This window comes from Dreissena polymorpha, chromosome 11 (genome assembly GCF_020536995.1).
Source record: "Dreissena polymorpha isolate Duluth1 chromosome 11, UMN_Dpol_1.0, whole genome shotgun sequence".
Lineage (NCBI taxonomy): Eukaryota > Metazoa > Mollusca > Bivalvia > Myida > Dreissenidae > Dreissena > Dreissena polymorpha.
This window is the reverse complement of record NC_068365.1, coordinates 32910291-32927893: the sequence shown is the minus strand read 5'-3', so window position 1 is coordinate 32927893 and position 17603 is coordinate 32910291. Positions and strand designations below refer to the sequence as shown.

Sequence of the window (17603 nt, the reverse complement as noted above, 5' to 3'; positions counted from 1 at the left end):
GAATCATTCCAACAAATAAGTTTCTTACAAAATGTAAACTAACAAATAGCAGTCTGTGTGATTTTTGTCAAGAAAGCGTTGAAACAATCGATCACTTGTTTTGGGAATGTAAATGTAGCCAAACTCTTTGGACAGAACTGCAAAAGTTCCTTAAACGAGTGAAAATTGACATTGAAATAAATAAAACAACTGCTTTCCTTGCTTGGAAATACAGAAATTAAATTACACAGTAAAGTTCTCAATTTTATTATCATTTTGATGAAAGTATTCATATTCAATATGAAAATAAAGAAATGCATTCCAAAATTTAACATATTCTTAAACTATTTGAAATTAAAGATACAAACAGAAGAAGAAATTGCCCTTATTAAAAACAAAATTGAAACACACAAACAAAAATGGATCCACATCAACCAATATTTTTCAAGTAAGAATTAATATTCATATACAGTTTTTTTCAAATGACAATGCCCATACAATTACTAAACTATCGTTGTCGTATTTGTTCTCCTTTTCGTTTTGTTCTTTATCAACTTTATTTATAATTATAAAGTACAGAAACACAGGATGAAAGAATTACTATTGTTTCTATATTTATCCATAATACATACTGTTTAACATATATGATGTGTGTGTGAGATTATGCGTGATGTGAGTGTACGTGAAATTGTGTGTGTTTATGAACATATGTATATTATATTTATCTATAATACATACCGTTAAACATGTTATAGAATATATGATGCGTGTGAAAGAGTGTGCGTGATGTGAGTGTGTGCGGGATTGTTTTGTGTTAATGAACATATGTGAGAAAGGAAGTATACTTATTATAAGAGAATGCATAATTCTAATATGTTTTTATATATATATTATGTTCATTTACTTTCGTTTTTTTCTTGTCTATGTATGTGCGCATGTTTATGTATTTTTTTGCGTATATGTGCATGCGTGTTGTTAAGGGAGTTGGTACTTTATGAAAATGTTAAACCACTCATTTGTGTACATTTCTACTTTGTGTAATTGATGAATTCATAAGAGGGCATTAATAAATGAGAAAAAAAAATCTTCTAGTATTAGGCAGACGTGACGATTATACGTAGAGATCTACTTCCTGATCGGGTAATTGGCCATTTTACTAATTTGGACAGTGCCGTTTTTTTTAAAGATAAATATCATTATTATTGTTTCTGTTAATGAAAATATATTTTGATGATTATAATATAAATTAATCTTAATTGTTTATAAATGTAAGGTATTTAGTAGCATAATATGTGAATGTATGGCTTAAACTTATTTGTATCTGCTGTTTTAAAAGAGTATGCACATTTTTATCACAAACCTTAATTGCAAAAAACAGCATTTTTTTGGTAAATTTACATTCACTGTAACATTAATATGTGCGCCATCTTATTTGCAGTAAATATAGGCGCTACATTCATTTTGGCAAGAAAGACAGTCACGCCGAAAAATAGCCCAATGCTTGATTTACAGCTAAGCCGAAAACCGCCCATAACTATCATATCAATAGTAAGTATAAATATATTTTGAAACTGAATATTTCAAATTTAGCTTATGCAGTGGGATTTGATAAATTTAGTGTTTGCAAAGGCATGTTTATATCTTGCATACATACCTTATACTGTTCAATGGCTTCGCGACTTCCAAAGTGGTCAATCATAAATGGACAGTTAGCAGAGTGTTTCACGTGTTCCAGCATTGGATCATCCGTGTCTGTAAAGTCTTTCAGTCCTATACCACAGCAGAAACACCGCACGAGGTCGTAGTTCTGACCTGATTGATTTATAGTATTTGTTTATTTATTCGTTTATCAAGAAATATTCTACTAAAAAAGCAAAATAAAGTATATAAAACTCTCAGGATATCATTTGTTTTTATTTGCATATGGCCTCGTTGTTTTCACATGTGTCTTTCATAATATAATACTTAAACATTCTTCAAGCCTAGTCTGTTGATTGTACGATAGAAATTAAAAGAACGCATTCTTCGTTTAGTAATTTCCCCATCCGAACAAAGCATTTTGTAACATCTTTCGTAACACTAAATTTCACAATGAAATAGACACTGTTTGTTCAAGATAATCAGTAACGGCTACAACAAATTGGTCAATGCAATATGTGTTTTATGGGTTTAATTGGAATAGAAAGGACCTACCAGTGAAGAAAAAACCGGCGGAACAAAGGGTGTCTGGATTTGGTTGAGCTAATTGCCAGCCTCGATATGTCTCCCTCCTTGAAATCGCGTTTTCGTAATCAGGATATCTTGCCCCCTTAATAAATTTAGAAACAAAACAAAATTAGTTAAGTGCGTTTCATGAACCTATTATTTCTTTGAATGTACTTTTTTTTTTAACTTAATATACTGAGAGATAAAAAAATAACAATCTTAACGTATATACACGGGAAAAAATATAACATTTCTCACACTTTAGGCAAAACAATCGTTCCTACCGGATATTGTTTTTGTAAATAAGTTGCTGTATTCAAACTTCTAGAGTTCCCGTTTGAAAACAATCTGTCATTTGAGCTGTTTCCAACACGAGCATTTTGATATCCATTTATGGCTAAATGATTCAACTCCATTCGATCCAAACGGTTGCTGGAGTTTCGGATTTCTCGAACACTATTGACGGAATCCGTATGTATTGTGGGTAGACTCTCCCAACAAATGTCATTATGTACCGTTGCGTTATACACCAACACATCAGATGACATGGGATTAGGACTTTCTGTATTTTCGTCTCGAACTAATTCCGTCTGTGTCCCTTCGGTAAATAATACATCATCTTCTGAAACTTGTGTTGGGTATTTATCTTGATCAGCCGATTTATTTAAAGGATTAGTATGTTTCTCGTTCGTGTCTGGAAAAATATGCCTACTGTTTCGATTTCCGCTTGTGCCATGAAAGCCGCCGAACGGGTTCGTCACAGTTATATCATAGAAGTTGATGGAAGCGACATGTCCATGTAATATGAGTTTATTTAAAAACGAAAGCTTATGTCCATCTCGACATACGAACGATTGCCTAAACTCATTTCTGAAGGCGAGAAAAGCAGCTGGATAAACATCTACGACAGTAAATGTTCTTTCCAGTTCTTTCCACCATGAGACTGACGGTAACACCACAAATGCATTTCTTTTCCAAAGGTAAAACAGAGGTGGAGTTTCCAATTGACAATATTCGCCAAATGTGCAAAATTCATCGAGTATCCGACTGATAGCAAAGGATTTAGCTCTCTTAGTATTCTTGTTGCGCAAACCGCTCTGTGTGTCATCACTTAGATCCATTTTGAAAATATGTGTGCCCCAAAAACTATCGGCTAAAAAATACCACAACAATATTCATTTCACAAATTTAAAATCTTGTTACATTCTACCGGCAATACATTCGTAACAACAGTCAAACGTGCATAAACAAAGTACCTTCAACAGAACCAATACGCGGTATAGCTTTCCCACTATGGGAATCTTTAGTGCTGAAATGTATTATGTGCATATATTAAAGTAAAATTAGTCGTAATATAATATGATTATTCAATACATATTTATATTTGGTTTATAAATATAATTAATGTGTTTTCACCTTTAAAAAATCATGTGCAACATTAATGGTTAATAAATCGAGAACAATAGTCAGACTTGTTTGGTTTTAAATGTTTTTCTCAGATTGTCTGTTCATTGCAAGTCCCTCAAACAATTATGTTTTCTATATATTTATTTGCAACAGGATCAAGGTTTCTAAAATAACCTCATTAGTCAAGATAAACGCATAATAAAATAGTATTTAATTTGTGAACTTGACAATTTTGTCAAAAATAACACAATAACAATAACATATATTATATGGTCATCCAATGTTTCAGAGATAAGAGTGTTAACAGCAATAACGTTATTAAACTGTATTAACCGTGTGCTCACTTTTGCATTGACACCTTTTACAAAATAGCGTGAAGTAAAAACAGTTAAATATGTATCGTATAATAATATTCATACCAGTCAGGCGTTGACGAATTTGATATGTTCCTCTTCCCTTTAATCCAATTCAAAGAAATGTATAGGTATCATTAACAATACACTTGATATTAAACTAACATAACATATATAAACAGTTGAAACATGAATATGTATTATTAATGTCGATGAAATATAAGTTACAAATATATAACAACCTATCATTAAGGTATACTTTTCGTAACGAAATATTGCGGTAAACTACTGCTAAACAAACTATATTGAAGGCATTGATATGTTTTTGTCACACTGGACTTATCAAGACGAAAAAGAATATTGGAATGTGAGGTCTCTAGGATTTTTTTATATGAAACTATTTTTTAGGAACAAGTGTCCACAACCATTGGTGAACAAAATTACTCACACAATTATGTTTGGTTTTAAGTATAAACAATCACTTCATAAGTTCATTTTGATGTTACCTAAGCTAGAAATCAGCCTTATAAATAGTTTACCATTTTATTACATGTTTTTTTATTTATTAACAAGCAGCGAAAATTACATATTATGTGTTCGCGTATTATTGTTGCGTTGTTGTACTGGTTTTTTAACGATGAGCAATTGTTTACACAAGGGATACTAAAACGCAGATTTTATTATTTCATAATGTAACAAAAAATATGTTGAAATGAATGGATATAGCATACAACATACTACCTTCGAGATAACACCCTCCTCTAGGTATAGAGGGTATAGGGCCAGGATTAAGTTCTACACCAGACTTCATTAAATGAGTCTTTATGATGCTCAATAGCGTCCGATTTATACATTCATACAAAAACGTATTCTCCTCTGCAACGCTTTAATAGTAAAAAAATAGCATTAACTCACAACACATATTTTTATATAACACTTTTTATCAAAATTGTTAAACTGATAATGGCATGCACTTAACTTTTTGGGGGAGTAGGGCATAATTCTATATAGAATCAACATAATGTGACCATCCGACAATACATAGAGAACATTTGTTAACGTTTTTTTATTAACACCATGCAGTATAGGTTGATTATGAATGAGCCTTTGTATAATGATAATGAAACATATTATAATTCATGAATAAGGGCAAATGCTCATTAGTTCAATATGGAGCGTATTTTATGTCTTGAATGCACCGTATGCCAAAGAGTAACATCTATGTTGCATTCCGGAATAGGTGCTTATGTTTGTCTCACGGATGAAAAATCTAACTTATTTTTATAGGTTGATAATAAATTAAAGCGAATAATGATAATCGGTTTCTTGCGATGACATTCGATGTTGTTTTAATACACATGTGATATCTTATTTATTGTTAGAGTGTTTTATGTTGTCCAGTGAGTGTTATATCAAAATATGCAATCATTCAAATACAATAGTGTACAGAATGCATGGGTAAGTAAATTCAAACACATTTTGTACAATTTGTTTGCATGGAAACTTTGAATCGATGTTCTTTTTTCAACAGTGAGCCCCACAAAATCTGAATACAAACATGTGTGGCAAAAGTTTATCGGATCTAACTTTTAAAGAGATACAGATACATGTTAGGTTGATCGACAACACGATTCTGTGTTTAACATAATACAAGTTGAATATATATTTAAGACAAAATACGCGCATGAAATAATCACTGCAGTGTGGTTTGCAATGAAAACAATATTTAATTTAAAACAAAAAAGTTTACCGCAAAGTATGAAGTCCTTCGTTTAAAATTGTAGCGTTGTCTTCAGTATGAGTGTCCGAGCAGAAATGTCGCATTGTCGCTGTATCAAACAAGCTTCTAAAAAGAATAAGGATGAAATAAGCCTACTCAATTTTACATAAAATTATACAAATGTATTATTACGAAATAAATAACCGATCGCTGAAGGTTTACATCACATGTTGAATACGTTTTTAATATAAATGCAGAGAAATGAGAGGAAATCCAAGTAAGTATTATGAAACTTTTCCAACGAAAATTTTTTGTAATCGATTCACTGAGCTATTGATTGGAAGTATAAACATTTTCGGTAAAGAGTGCTGTTTACCATTCAGTTGTTTATTTATTGGTAAAGCACACGGTTGTTTTGCTAAAAGTGTTTATTGTCTTCGCTCACCACACGAGACGATTTGTTTCCGTATAATATATTTAAACACTTTATAATTATATTGTACTTCGGACGGTGAGCGTCAAATGTGCTTGTTAACTTCTATTATATAAAGGTTGCGTTAAACTGGTATAGTGCATTTTTGCTAGTCAACCTATATGATAAAATCATTGCGTGTAACGTGTTATTGTGCATTGATAACGTATTGAGTTTCTGTCAATATATATGGTCACATGTGGCATTGGGAAATACCTTGCATGGACGTGTTCAATGTATTTCAATACATGTTATCAAGTGAATAAAGCAACATGTTATTAAAAACATTTATATTGGATTTTCGGGATGCAAATTTGTTTTATGAAAGTATCGGCATTATTTATCGAGGGGTGAACGGGAAATCGGTGTTTTTTCATATGTGTTTTAAAAGGAACTGTTTGGCAAAATTAAGTGAACAATATATTTCCATTCTATCATATAATGAAAATGTATTAACAACGTATATTAATTAAACAATCGTTTGTTTTGCCATATCGTGTTAGGTCAGCATTGTCTTAATAGTGAAGGTGAAACTGAGCTAAGTCACAATAAGTGACTTCAACAAATTGGCATTTGTCATTTGCATGTAATATTCCTCGTATGTTGTCAAGTTTAAAAAGACAATATTATGCACATTCTTATGAGCTGTATGAAAAATGAATGCAAAATGCATTTTAATGAAAAACTTTCAACCAAGTTGGGAAACATGATTTCCCGTAATAACCAGAAGAAAGAACTAAGATCAAAACTAAAAATGTCACATCCATATGGTGCTTCCTGGTAAAATATTGCTTAACATTTCAAACAACATTCATTTTCATTGGGGTACGTCTAGACGCTTTAAATTGCAGAACAATGGCAATATAACAACGAGTCATAACTTTAAAAAAAATAACATAATAATGGAAAAAATGTAGATAATTTTGAAAACCCATTTAAAGTATATTGTACTGTAATGTGGGATAAAACATGATTAAGGTGAATTGAGATCAGATAATATAATATTTCCCGATTGGCATTGCTTTTAGTGAATTGTCACAATACATTATCACTATATTTTGAAAGTATAAAAATAAAAAGTTTCGCGTGAATATTAAGGTCATGCCGTCAGATTACTGACGTCATTTCACTATGCAACCTTAAAAATGAGCTATATTATACATTTTTGTATTTCAAATTCTGATAGTTGACCTATTCTAAATCAGTGATTTTAACTTAAAGACCACACAAAAGCATATAATTAAACACACCTGTTTACATACGTATATTTCAGCAACACCTGAGACATATCATGACCAAATGCTTGATTGTTGCAGTGTTGTATAGTAGAATTGTTTGACAGCAACTCTTTTACAGATTCTCTGAATTCTGCAATATCTCTTAAAACAAGAAAAATTATATAATTAATATAAAATAGTTGAATAACTGATACGAACTCACCTTAAATTGCATTTACAATGCTTATGATATTGATAAATGTGTATATTATTGTGATCAAAAACAATACAATATTCCATTAATAATCAGTTCAAAGTATCAACATAAACACAAACATAAAATTAGTGTTCATGTGTAGGAATTTTATATTGCTGCATAAGAAGTGACTTTAAACATGTGTGTCAAACGTTTAAACATGCAAATCACGGCCAATATACATGTATATCAAATAGCATAGATGTGATCAAAACTACAAGCAAAAACACATTTATGAATGCTGACTACATCCGTGTGATATTAAAACACGTCTGCTTATGTCGCAAAAAAGAGAATGTGATAAAAAAATAAGTTTTTTTCAATTTAAATCTTTATTACTTACTTCAGAAAAGTGCTTGTTAGACCACTCTTCGAGTAAAACATTTCATTTCGAGACGTCATCAATAATACAAGCACGACCATGAGTAGTGATTTATCATTGCTACCATTTGCCTCCTCAGGTTTGCACCCCGTCAAGCCGCCAGAGCTTCTGGAACTATTCTTGATACAGAATGATCCGATTCTACAGCGATGTGTTTGGATATCTACTCCCATGTTTTCCTGTAATAATATAATACCATATATTTATATATGTGTATATTTAAAAGACGCCTTTTATTGATGGCTTACGTCCGATAAAAAAAACACATTTTATTTAGCGTGTTTACTCTTATTAAACGCTAAAGGGACTGTCAAACACAACGACGAAGAAAAGAAAAGTTGTAAAATACCGTATTTTTTACAATTATTAGTCTATATTGATTAAAATATCACGACTGGTATATTACATAACTTTAATCAATAGAAACTATATAATTGTAAAAAATACGGTATTTTAGAACTTTTTTTTTCGTCAATCGTGGTGCATGTGTTAGTTGTGTATTTGTTTGGTCTATCTAGTACCTAGTTGATACCTAGATACCTAGGATGTCTAGTTGAGTGTTCTTCACATTGTTTGGTTATTTTCTAATAGCGATCGTTAGTTTCTTTTCTGTTATTGCAGTGCAAGTTTCATTAAGTGTCCATTTAAAAGAGAACACAAAATACCACCACATATTGACATGACTTTATGCGTCCTTGATGTATTGAAACAAATGTTAATAGCAACGTCTACAAAGGGTTCATTTTTTTCCATCTAATCCCAAAGTAAATTGCATTTGATACATGGCTGGTGCCGCCATTCACGTGTTCAGCCAATTCAGAATCCATACCGTACGTAAGTTCAAAGTCACATACAGATCACTCTTAATATGAGTTATTGAACATCACGATACTACCAAGTGATGACGAAATTTCCAGTAATGTGTGTATTGAAATCACCAAATCCCATTTCAGATAATTGTTGTTTGTAAATTAGTGAGATACTTTGGACGATGTGCACTATTTTAGCTGATCTGTTGCGGGTATGTCATAAAGGGTTTTAAAAGCTTCAAATGCATACTAGGTTTTTGACCTAAAGTCATATATGTGTTCTAAGACCTTTATGGGCCTATTAATCTAGTTTAGGCAAAGAAGGGTATGTTGTTGTTTTTTATAAAGTCGGGATATTCAATATAATCGTTTTATTTACATGCCCTACGCTCTCATTTCAGTTTATCTTGTTCCAAAAGACGATGACATTTTTTAGGAATTTTTGAGTTCATTCAGATTAAAGTGTATTGTTTATTTCGTTTATTCTGCGGACCAAACTAGACTTATTTGCGTGTATAAAAGCGGTAATATCGGTGAGTTTGAGCCTTCCCTGTTAAATTGACTTTACAAGATTGGTTAGTTTCATTTGCAAGGTTTACATTTCGTACAAATTAGAGTTTAGATGTATTAATTGTTTGTACTTTATCATGATTATAGGTCGGGAATCCTGACTAACTGTACATAATTTCTGATATTTTGTTAGGAAAAATGTTTTAAACGCATTGACTTTTCCGAGAAGTGTTCATTAACTCTGCTGCCACTGTATTTAACACTTTTTAAAGGCTTGCGAATTTCGTTTAAATTTGTTGTATATATGGAGATTATCATCATGGTGAAGTAAAATTTTAATAAAGCCTCTGATGTGATTGTCTGTTTAAGTTCAAAATAAAAGTTTGATCATTTTTTTTTGTCGCAGACCTAGACTGTCTGAGTTTGTACATATGTGATATATGATATCGGATCTTACAACTTAGACAAAACGACGTGAACTTTGAGATTTATAAGCTAAACAACCGTTTATGGTGGGCATCAACCATGTTTCTTATTGCTGATATACATGTTATTTGATTATCTTAAGTAGGTGGTTATGCAAATAAACTCAGTTTTAACTTATCCTGTATTTTCTAACTCAATATATCGCTTAAAAAATGATTTCGTGACAAACCGGTCTAGTCAGTACTGTAAAACATGTTTATTGAAGTGTCTGTAGATAAATTATGGCAACATCTCAAACTTTACAGTCTGTTTCATAGGTAAGAATCAGTAGTTATGTCTTTTTTTATTGATAATGCGATCTTGACGTCCGCGGTTGAAACAGTTGAAGAGTACATTGGGACCAATCATTAATTGTTAAATGTCGTAATTAAAGTTATTCAGATAACTAGTCAACATATCCGCAATATGTGAACTTAACGATTATGCGGGTTTCATATACATCGACGCATGAACTAATTCCACCCCTTTTTGTGCACTCGTCGAAGATATTTCATTTGGTAGTGCTAAGATGTGCTTCTGGAGAGACAAAAAACAAGTTATCATTTTCCTTAAATTATAACATCCAGAGGCACATCAACAATACTATTGACTATTCTACTCGATCTTATGCCCAACAGCCTGTGCGCATGCGCTAAAAATTATATGAAACAACAAACAATTGGCTGCAATTGACATCGCAAAATCGCAATAGAATGTAAGTTAATGTCAATTTAAAAACGATGTCAGATAGCTTTGTGAACACGGGCCAGGCCTTTAAAAGCTGCCCGCAATTAACAAATAGGCATACAGTGTAGAGCTTGATATGTACACTTAAATGGAAAATCCAACTTTCGATCTTGAAATTGGCTTAAAACGGGTTACTTTCATTCTTTTGACAATTTATTACTTTCAATTCAATGATAATATATATTACATCTGCATTAATGTTTCTAAAGCCAAAGTGTTTCTTCTATTATACAATGTTCACTGTTTGCATTCTAATTAAATATATACCATTCATAGAAATCGAAAGAAGATACATTCTAATTGCATTAAAAGTATATTAAGGACATATAAAAAATCCATATTTGCCTCACGTAAGCCTAGAATTCTATTCAATACCTTTATGTTTTAATAACCTCGATTACATATAACTAGTATGACTTACCCTATTTTAACACTTAAATGAATGTCCACCGTCCATACCAATATGATATGGACAAACAATACCGAAAATGCGCATTTCCACGATTTGTCACGGGTTGTATGCGTGCACTACTTTTTACTGCGTCACCGACATAATATAAATAGATGCGTAAGTACATAGCGCGTTCCTGTAAGTTGAGAAGAGACACATGTTGGCAAGTTGTGACGAAGCCGATTGCAATAGTCCACCAAGTCAAATCTTTAAAAGATAGTGTCACAACTCTATAGAGGCCACTTGTATCTCAACGTTCTTGATGAAACTATATAATGCAGAATGTTTATTTGGAGAATATTAGAGGTAACAACAAGGTAACTGGATCAAATCTTCAAATAAACCCTGTTATCAGCCCAGAGGCAACACCTGGGTCGCTTTCGTAAAAAAACTAGGCCATCATATCAAACCTTGGAAAAACGTTTTATTTCTCTAGAGGCTATACTAATTTCGTAATATTGATGTAACTTGGTCAGAATGTTCATCATAACAATATGTAGACCGAGTTCTAATCACTTGTGTTCACAAACTAGGACATCAGGACAAATCATACACACATCTTGTTACAACTACAGTCAAAAATTGTACTGCTGTAACAGGTAAGACAACTATTATTGCAATTGAATATATGATTGACGCAGTTACAATCCTTTGACTGCAAAATTATTCATGATATTTTCAGTCAAGTTACATGTGTATATTTTCTTTTTGTTACCCGAGGTTTGATTATTGTTAATTCGCCCCCCCCCCCCACCCTGCCCTCCCCGCTCTCGATGAAGATCACATTTAGCAATCGCAGTTCCCATCTGTACGTCTGTCCGTCTGAGCAATATTTCTTTTTTCAGCTGTACGATGGTCGATTTTAAAATTAAATTTCATCAAATGTCCACCATATAGAACGGCGTATCGAGTGTGGCAACCGTCTCCCTACTTCAAAGGCCACGGTTATTGTTAGTGGTTAAATGTCAAAGTTTGGCGGTAAAACAGCTAGACAATTATTTTAAATGCATAAGTTGTGTCCTGTATGGAGAGATTTTGTAATAACAGAGCACACACGCAATCTATCAATTAACTTCAAGCCCTGTGTAAAACATTACCTAAAAGGTCAATACCACCATAAAGACCAAAGTTTGCCATAAACCTGCGTTGCTACTTTAAGGTAAATTGCCACAAATAACAACCATGAAGCGACTGCATTTCTTGGGTAATAACATCTCCCTACCTCACACATCAAGGTAATTCTTAGAGGTCAAAAGTACCGGCATAACTAAGTTCGATCGTTACTAGTTAACCAGCTGCCTCAACATAAACACAAACATAAAATTAGTATTCATGTGTAGGAATTTTATAAAGACGCCTTTAATTGATGGCTTACGTCCGATATAATAAACACATTTTATTTAGCGTGATTACTCTTATTAAACGCTAAAGGGACTGTCAACCACGACGACGAAGAAAAGAAAAGTTGTAAAATACCTATGTTTTTTTACAATTATTAGTTTATATTGATTAAAATATCACGACTGGTATATTACATAACTTAAATCAATACAAACTATATAATTGTAAAAAGTACGGTATTTTAGAACTTTATTTTTTCGTCAATCGTGGTGCATGTGTTAGTTGTGTATTTGTTTGGTAAATCTAGTACCTAGTTGATACCTAGATACCTAGGGTATCTAGTTGAGTGTTCTTCACATTGTTTGGTAATTTTCTAATAGCGATCGATAGTTTCTTTTCTGTTATTGCAGTGCAAGTTTCATTAAGTGTTCATTTAAAAGAGAACACAAAATACCACCACATATTGACATGACTTTATGCGTCCTTGATGTATTGAAACAAGTGTTAATAGCAACGTCTTCAAAGGGGTACATTTTTTTTTCCATCTAAACCCAAAGTAAATTGCATTTGATACATGGCTGGTGCCGCCATTCACGTTTTCAGCTAATTCAGCATCCATATCGTACGTTAGTTCAAAGCCACATACAGATCACTCTTAATATGAGTTATTGAACATCACGATACTACCAAGTGATGACGAAATCACAAAACCAATCAGGTACGCATACTTATTTGAACAATATGTATCTAATTGGAAAGCGTTTGACGTTTGGAAAAAAAAGTGTATTATATTTCTACTGAGCACATATAATTAATTATTGAAATATAATAATAAATAAATAGAATGTATTGTATAGTTTACAAAGTGTTTATTATTTATATGCATATGTATTTGAAATAGCATGCTAGGTTTTACTTGGCGGTTACCGATTTATTACTTAAACATTTAAAAAAGCAAGATACGTTTCATCAATATCGATTATGTTTTGCCAGGTCCGTTGCAAAAGAGAAAAGTGCTATTTTATCATTTCAACGCGTATAAACCGACATCGAGAGTGTCCACATATCATGACAAGAGTTGTAAGTAAAAACTGCTACGTATAAAAACTGCTACGTGTTACTTTGTGATGTTTGTGTAATACTGTAATAACCTTGTTATTTAAATATGTTATTTTTTACTGGTTGACACAGTTTGAGAAGTTCTGAGTCAGCATGAGAACAAATGAAAAATTTCACTGTGTTCATATCTCCAATAGCCTCTAACGTAAGTCAACGTTTACCTCAAGGGGCATGCTTTGCAAAAAATCGTGGTATAGTATCACTATACGATGTAAACAACCAACTTAATATACAATTTACATCGGTGTTTCAGAAATATGATTCAAATACTAGTCGATTCAAAAGCATACCAAAATCATGCGACTCCTGTGGCGTGGTTACCTTTGGTCTAATGGCATAATTTAGACAAAAGTAGACGAATACAATAAAATGTTACACACCAAATATTTAATAATGACCGTTTCAATTACAGAGAACATCTTTGAAGTTATTGTGTAAATAAATATATATAAAAATCTGGTTTAACAGACAAGATTTGACCCTATGGAAATTATTTGAACAAATTTAGCAGACGAATACTTCAAAATGTGAAATGCCAATAACAAACCATGGGCCTTGCGGTTTCAGTGAACAGTTTAATTATTTTCATACCAACATATATACATATTAATATTAAATTTGAATGTTGAATATATTTTCATTATTCAGAAAAATCTTTGTAGAGAATCACAATAAGATGTTATGCATCAAATTTAAAACCCATGGCCCATTGTTGTTGCATAGAAGGAGTTTTTTTAAGCTTTTCATTAAGTACGTGTAGATAAATCGTGTGAACCCTATATATGGCCAGTTTTTATTTTAACGGACTGGTAGAATACCAACAAACGATGTAACAAGGAAAAGAACATCTCGGCTTTGAGGTTTCGTAGAATTTCACTATATAAATATAAATATATATATATATATATATATATAAATATACATAGAAAAGAAGAAACCCACAGGGCTTGCCCTTTTGTGACACCAAGAGGCATAATTGAACCAGTTTTGTAGAGGGCCTGTGTAGAATGTTTCACACTTAATATTTACCCTGACTCATGCAATTAATGAAACAAAATTTAAAAATGTAGTTACTATGTCAGTGAAAACAAACCAAAAGTCTTCTGTGACGCGGCATGTTTTGAGGCATTCAGCGTGATTTGAACACACTAGTTAGAGGACCAATAACAAAGGTTACACACTTTGAAATTAACAATCACTGACACATAATTATGATTTCATTGAAGATTTTAAATAACTGTCTAGCTCCTGTGACCTAAATATATAGAACAGACCGAAACAATTTAAACTTTGAAAAAGAGTCATAAAATGATAATTCCTGTGAAAGTTAGTTACAACGTGTGGGTCAGCACGAGAGGTCGTTGGAGAAAAAAAACAGAAGTAGCTAGAGACTTACGGACGACGGACAGCAAAATATGGTAAACCTCCCCATAAGCACGTTGTGCTAAGGTGAGCAGAAAACTAAAATCGTTGATAGAAGTTTCTCTATTTGCGACCTTTTTACACTTCATTTCTTCCTCAATTGTTAATTAATATGCTGATTTAAACATGGGAAATCCCTCTACTTTCGTTTTGAAAATTGCTCAAGTCGTGCCTCGTGTTAATACTAAAAAACATTGAATTCAGTGATAAGTGAAATTAAATCTACAACAATATACTCGAGCTATAGTGTTTCTTAAATTATAAAAATCTCACTGGTTGCATTTTATTACACACCCTTCATGAAAATCGATAGATGATATATTTTAATTACACAATAAATGAATTACGAAAATATCAAACTAGTCAAAAAAAATCATATTGACATAGACCTCTTATCATATTGATATTCGTTTATGGTAAAATAACATCGAAAACATACAGCTGGTATGACTTACCCTTCATTTAATGATATAATCCTGTTTACAACGTGACCTTTATTCTTCAACTTCTAGAACAAAAGTGTAAAGGGACATAACCCCCCCCCTCCCCAACGACTTCAATAACTGAAAAGTTCTAACAGTTCGCGTACACTTGATACTTGTAAACAGTTAATTGATAAATATATTGTAATGGTCGCTATGCACATTATACCATTGTAAGTGTATTAAATAATTAATCAATAAATAACACACATATGTTAAGAGACCTTGATACATCTGTTAAATGTGTTAGCTAAAGCCATATTTTCGGAATAAAGTTATATTTTTCTGCATTCATTGGTGTATAAACTTTCAGCCGAATTAATCCAAATTTGCAAAAAAATGAACAGAGGGATTAATTTTTCGCCGTAATTGTAATAATCTTATTATACAAATAAGTTGTCTGCTTCGGGTACAAAATCGCTTTTTAAAGTTTCAGTTCTTATGTTTTTATCGCCGAACACTAGGTTTTAAGGCGTCCGTCTATAGATTACGCAATATGAAGTCACACTAATCCCCTCAAATGTATGGTGAAGTGGAGCTATCGTGTGATAACTTTTTTATCATACAAAATAAAGTGGTCTGAGTAGGATTCGAACCAGGGACCAATGACTTGGTTCCCAATGAAATGCACCAAGATGTGCACACATTGGCAATATTAACAAGAGGGCAAGATGGCCCAATTTCGCTCACCTGAGAAGAGTCTGTTCATTCAATCTTTACCAAATGTCAAACTTGACCTAGATATTGACCAGACAAACATCCTGGTCAAGTTTCATCATTATTTAACCAAAACTATGGCGTAGGGAGTGTTTTTGTAAGATTTGAAATGATGACCTATATTTTGAGTTGACCCCCCTTACCAAACATCAAACTTTGCTTACAAGGATTTTGTATAATATAATGAAAATTTGGACAATCTAAGGGCAATAATTATGGCATTAATTATGTGATTTTGCTCATCATCAAACTTGACTAAGATCTTTCAACACATTTGATAAAGAATGCTTGAGAAATGTGAATGATAGAGTTTCATGATGATTAGGCAAAATATATATCTTCTATAGTGTTCGATCACAAGGTTGCTCTATATAGTCACATAAGGAAAACTGCCCCACCCCCCTGGCAGCCATGTTTATTGACCCATCGGGACCATTTGCAAACTCATCTGAGATATATATAAAACCAATCTTTTCACCAAGTTTCATGATGATTGGGCAAAAAATGTGACTTCAAGAGTGTTCACAAGCTTTTTTTACTATAAAAATATAAGAAAACTGCCCCGCCCCCGGCAGCAATGTTATTCAACTGACCGACCACCATTTTCCAACTAAACTCTCGTATCAAGGAAACAAATGTTTTTTACCAAATTTCATGACAATTGGGCAAAAAATGTGACTTCTAGAGTGTTCACATGTTTTCACTATAAACCTATAGAGAAAAATGCACCGCCCGCTGGCGGCCATGTTTTTTCACCGATCTAGACCATTTTCGAACTCGTCCGACATATCAATAAAACCAATGTTTTGATTATCTTTCATAAAGATTGGGCCAAAATTGTGACTTCTAGAGTGTTTACAAGGTTTCTCTATAGCCATATAAGGAAAACTGCCCCGCCCACTGGCGGCCATGTTTTTCAACGGACCGGAACCACTTTTGAACTCAACCAACAAATCAATAAGACAGACAATAAAACAAAGTACCATGAAGATTGGACATTAAATGTGACTTCTACAGTGTTTACAAGCTTTTTCTTTTTATTTTACCTAGTGACCTAAATTTGACCCAGCATGTTCCAGTTTCGAATTCGATCGAGATATGATTGGGACAAATCTTCTGACCAAGTTTCACGAAGATCGGACAATAAATGTGGCCTCTAGAGTGTTTACAAACAAATGTGGAGGGGCGGACGGACGACGGACGGACGGACGACGGACAAAGACCGGTTACAAAAGATCACCTGAGAAATCAGGTGAGCTAAAAAACATCCAACCTCGAATAACAATTAACACATAAATGATACACACAACATAAACACTGTATTATTATGAAAACATTAATAATCAAAGGGGAGTAACTACTGTAAACTTAAATGCAATATTTAGAAGAGTTGTCTCTCTCGCATGTTACATGACCTTAATTCATGATTGTTTTAAAGCCTTTTTACTATATAAATATAAGGAAAACTGCCCCGTCCCCCTGGCAACAACGTTTTTCAACGGACCGGAACCATTTTCAAACTTAACTCACTTATCTAGGAAACAAAAGT

The 17603-nt window shown here is 32.7% G+C and overlaps 1 protein-coding gene across 5 annotated transcripts in view; it reads right to left on the bottom strand.

Annotated features, from left to right (window-relative positions):
* LOC127851656 (uncharacterized) overlaps positions 1–17603 on the bottom strand; it is a 47095-nt gene that overhangs the window by 10592 nt on the left and 18900 nt on the right. For 2 of the 5 annotated variants that reach the window (XM_052385471.1, XM_052385472.1), the window contains exons 1-10: positions 14830–14943; positions 7953–8170; positions 7387–7515; positions 5695–5790; positions 4686–4828; positions 4011–4047; positions 3441–3493; positions 2469–3337; positions 2173–2287; positions 1634–1791 (exon numbers count right to left, since the gene is read on the bottom strand). In XM_052385471.1, coding sequence (XP_052241431.1) covers positions 1634–1791; positions 2173–2287; positions 2469–3337; positions 3441–3493; positions 4011–4047; positions 4686–4828; positions 5695–5790; positions 7387–7515; positions 7953–8170; positions 14830–14865 — 1854 coding nt within the window. In that variant the 5' untranslated portion in view covers positions 14866–14943. Of the gene's footprint in view, positions 1–1633; positions 1792–2172; positions 2288–2468; positions 3338–3440; positions 3494–4010; positions 4048–4685; positions 4829–5694; positions 5791–7386; positions 7516–7952; positions 8171–10943; positions 11254–14829; positions 14944–15310; positions 15510–17603 lie in introns of those variants that run through there. The other 3 variants (XM_052385473.1, XM_052385474.1, XM_052385475.1) reach the window with 3 other exon arrangements.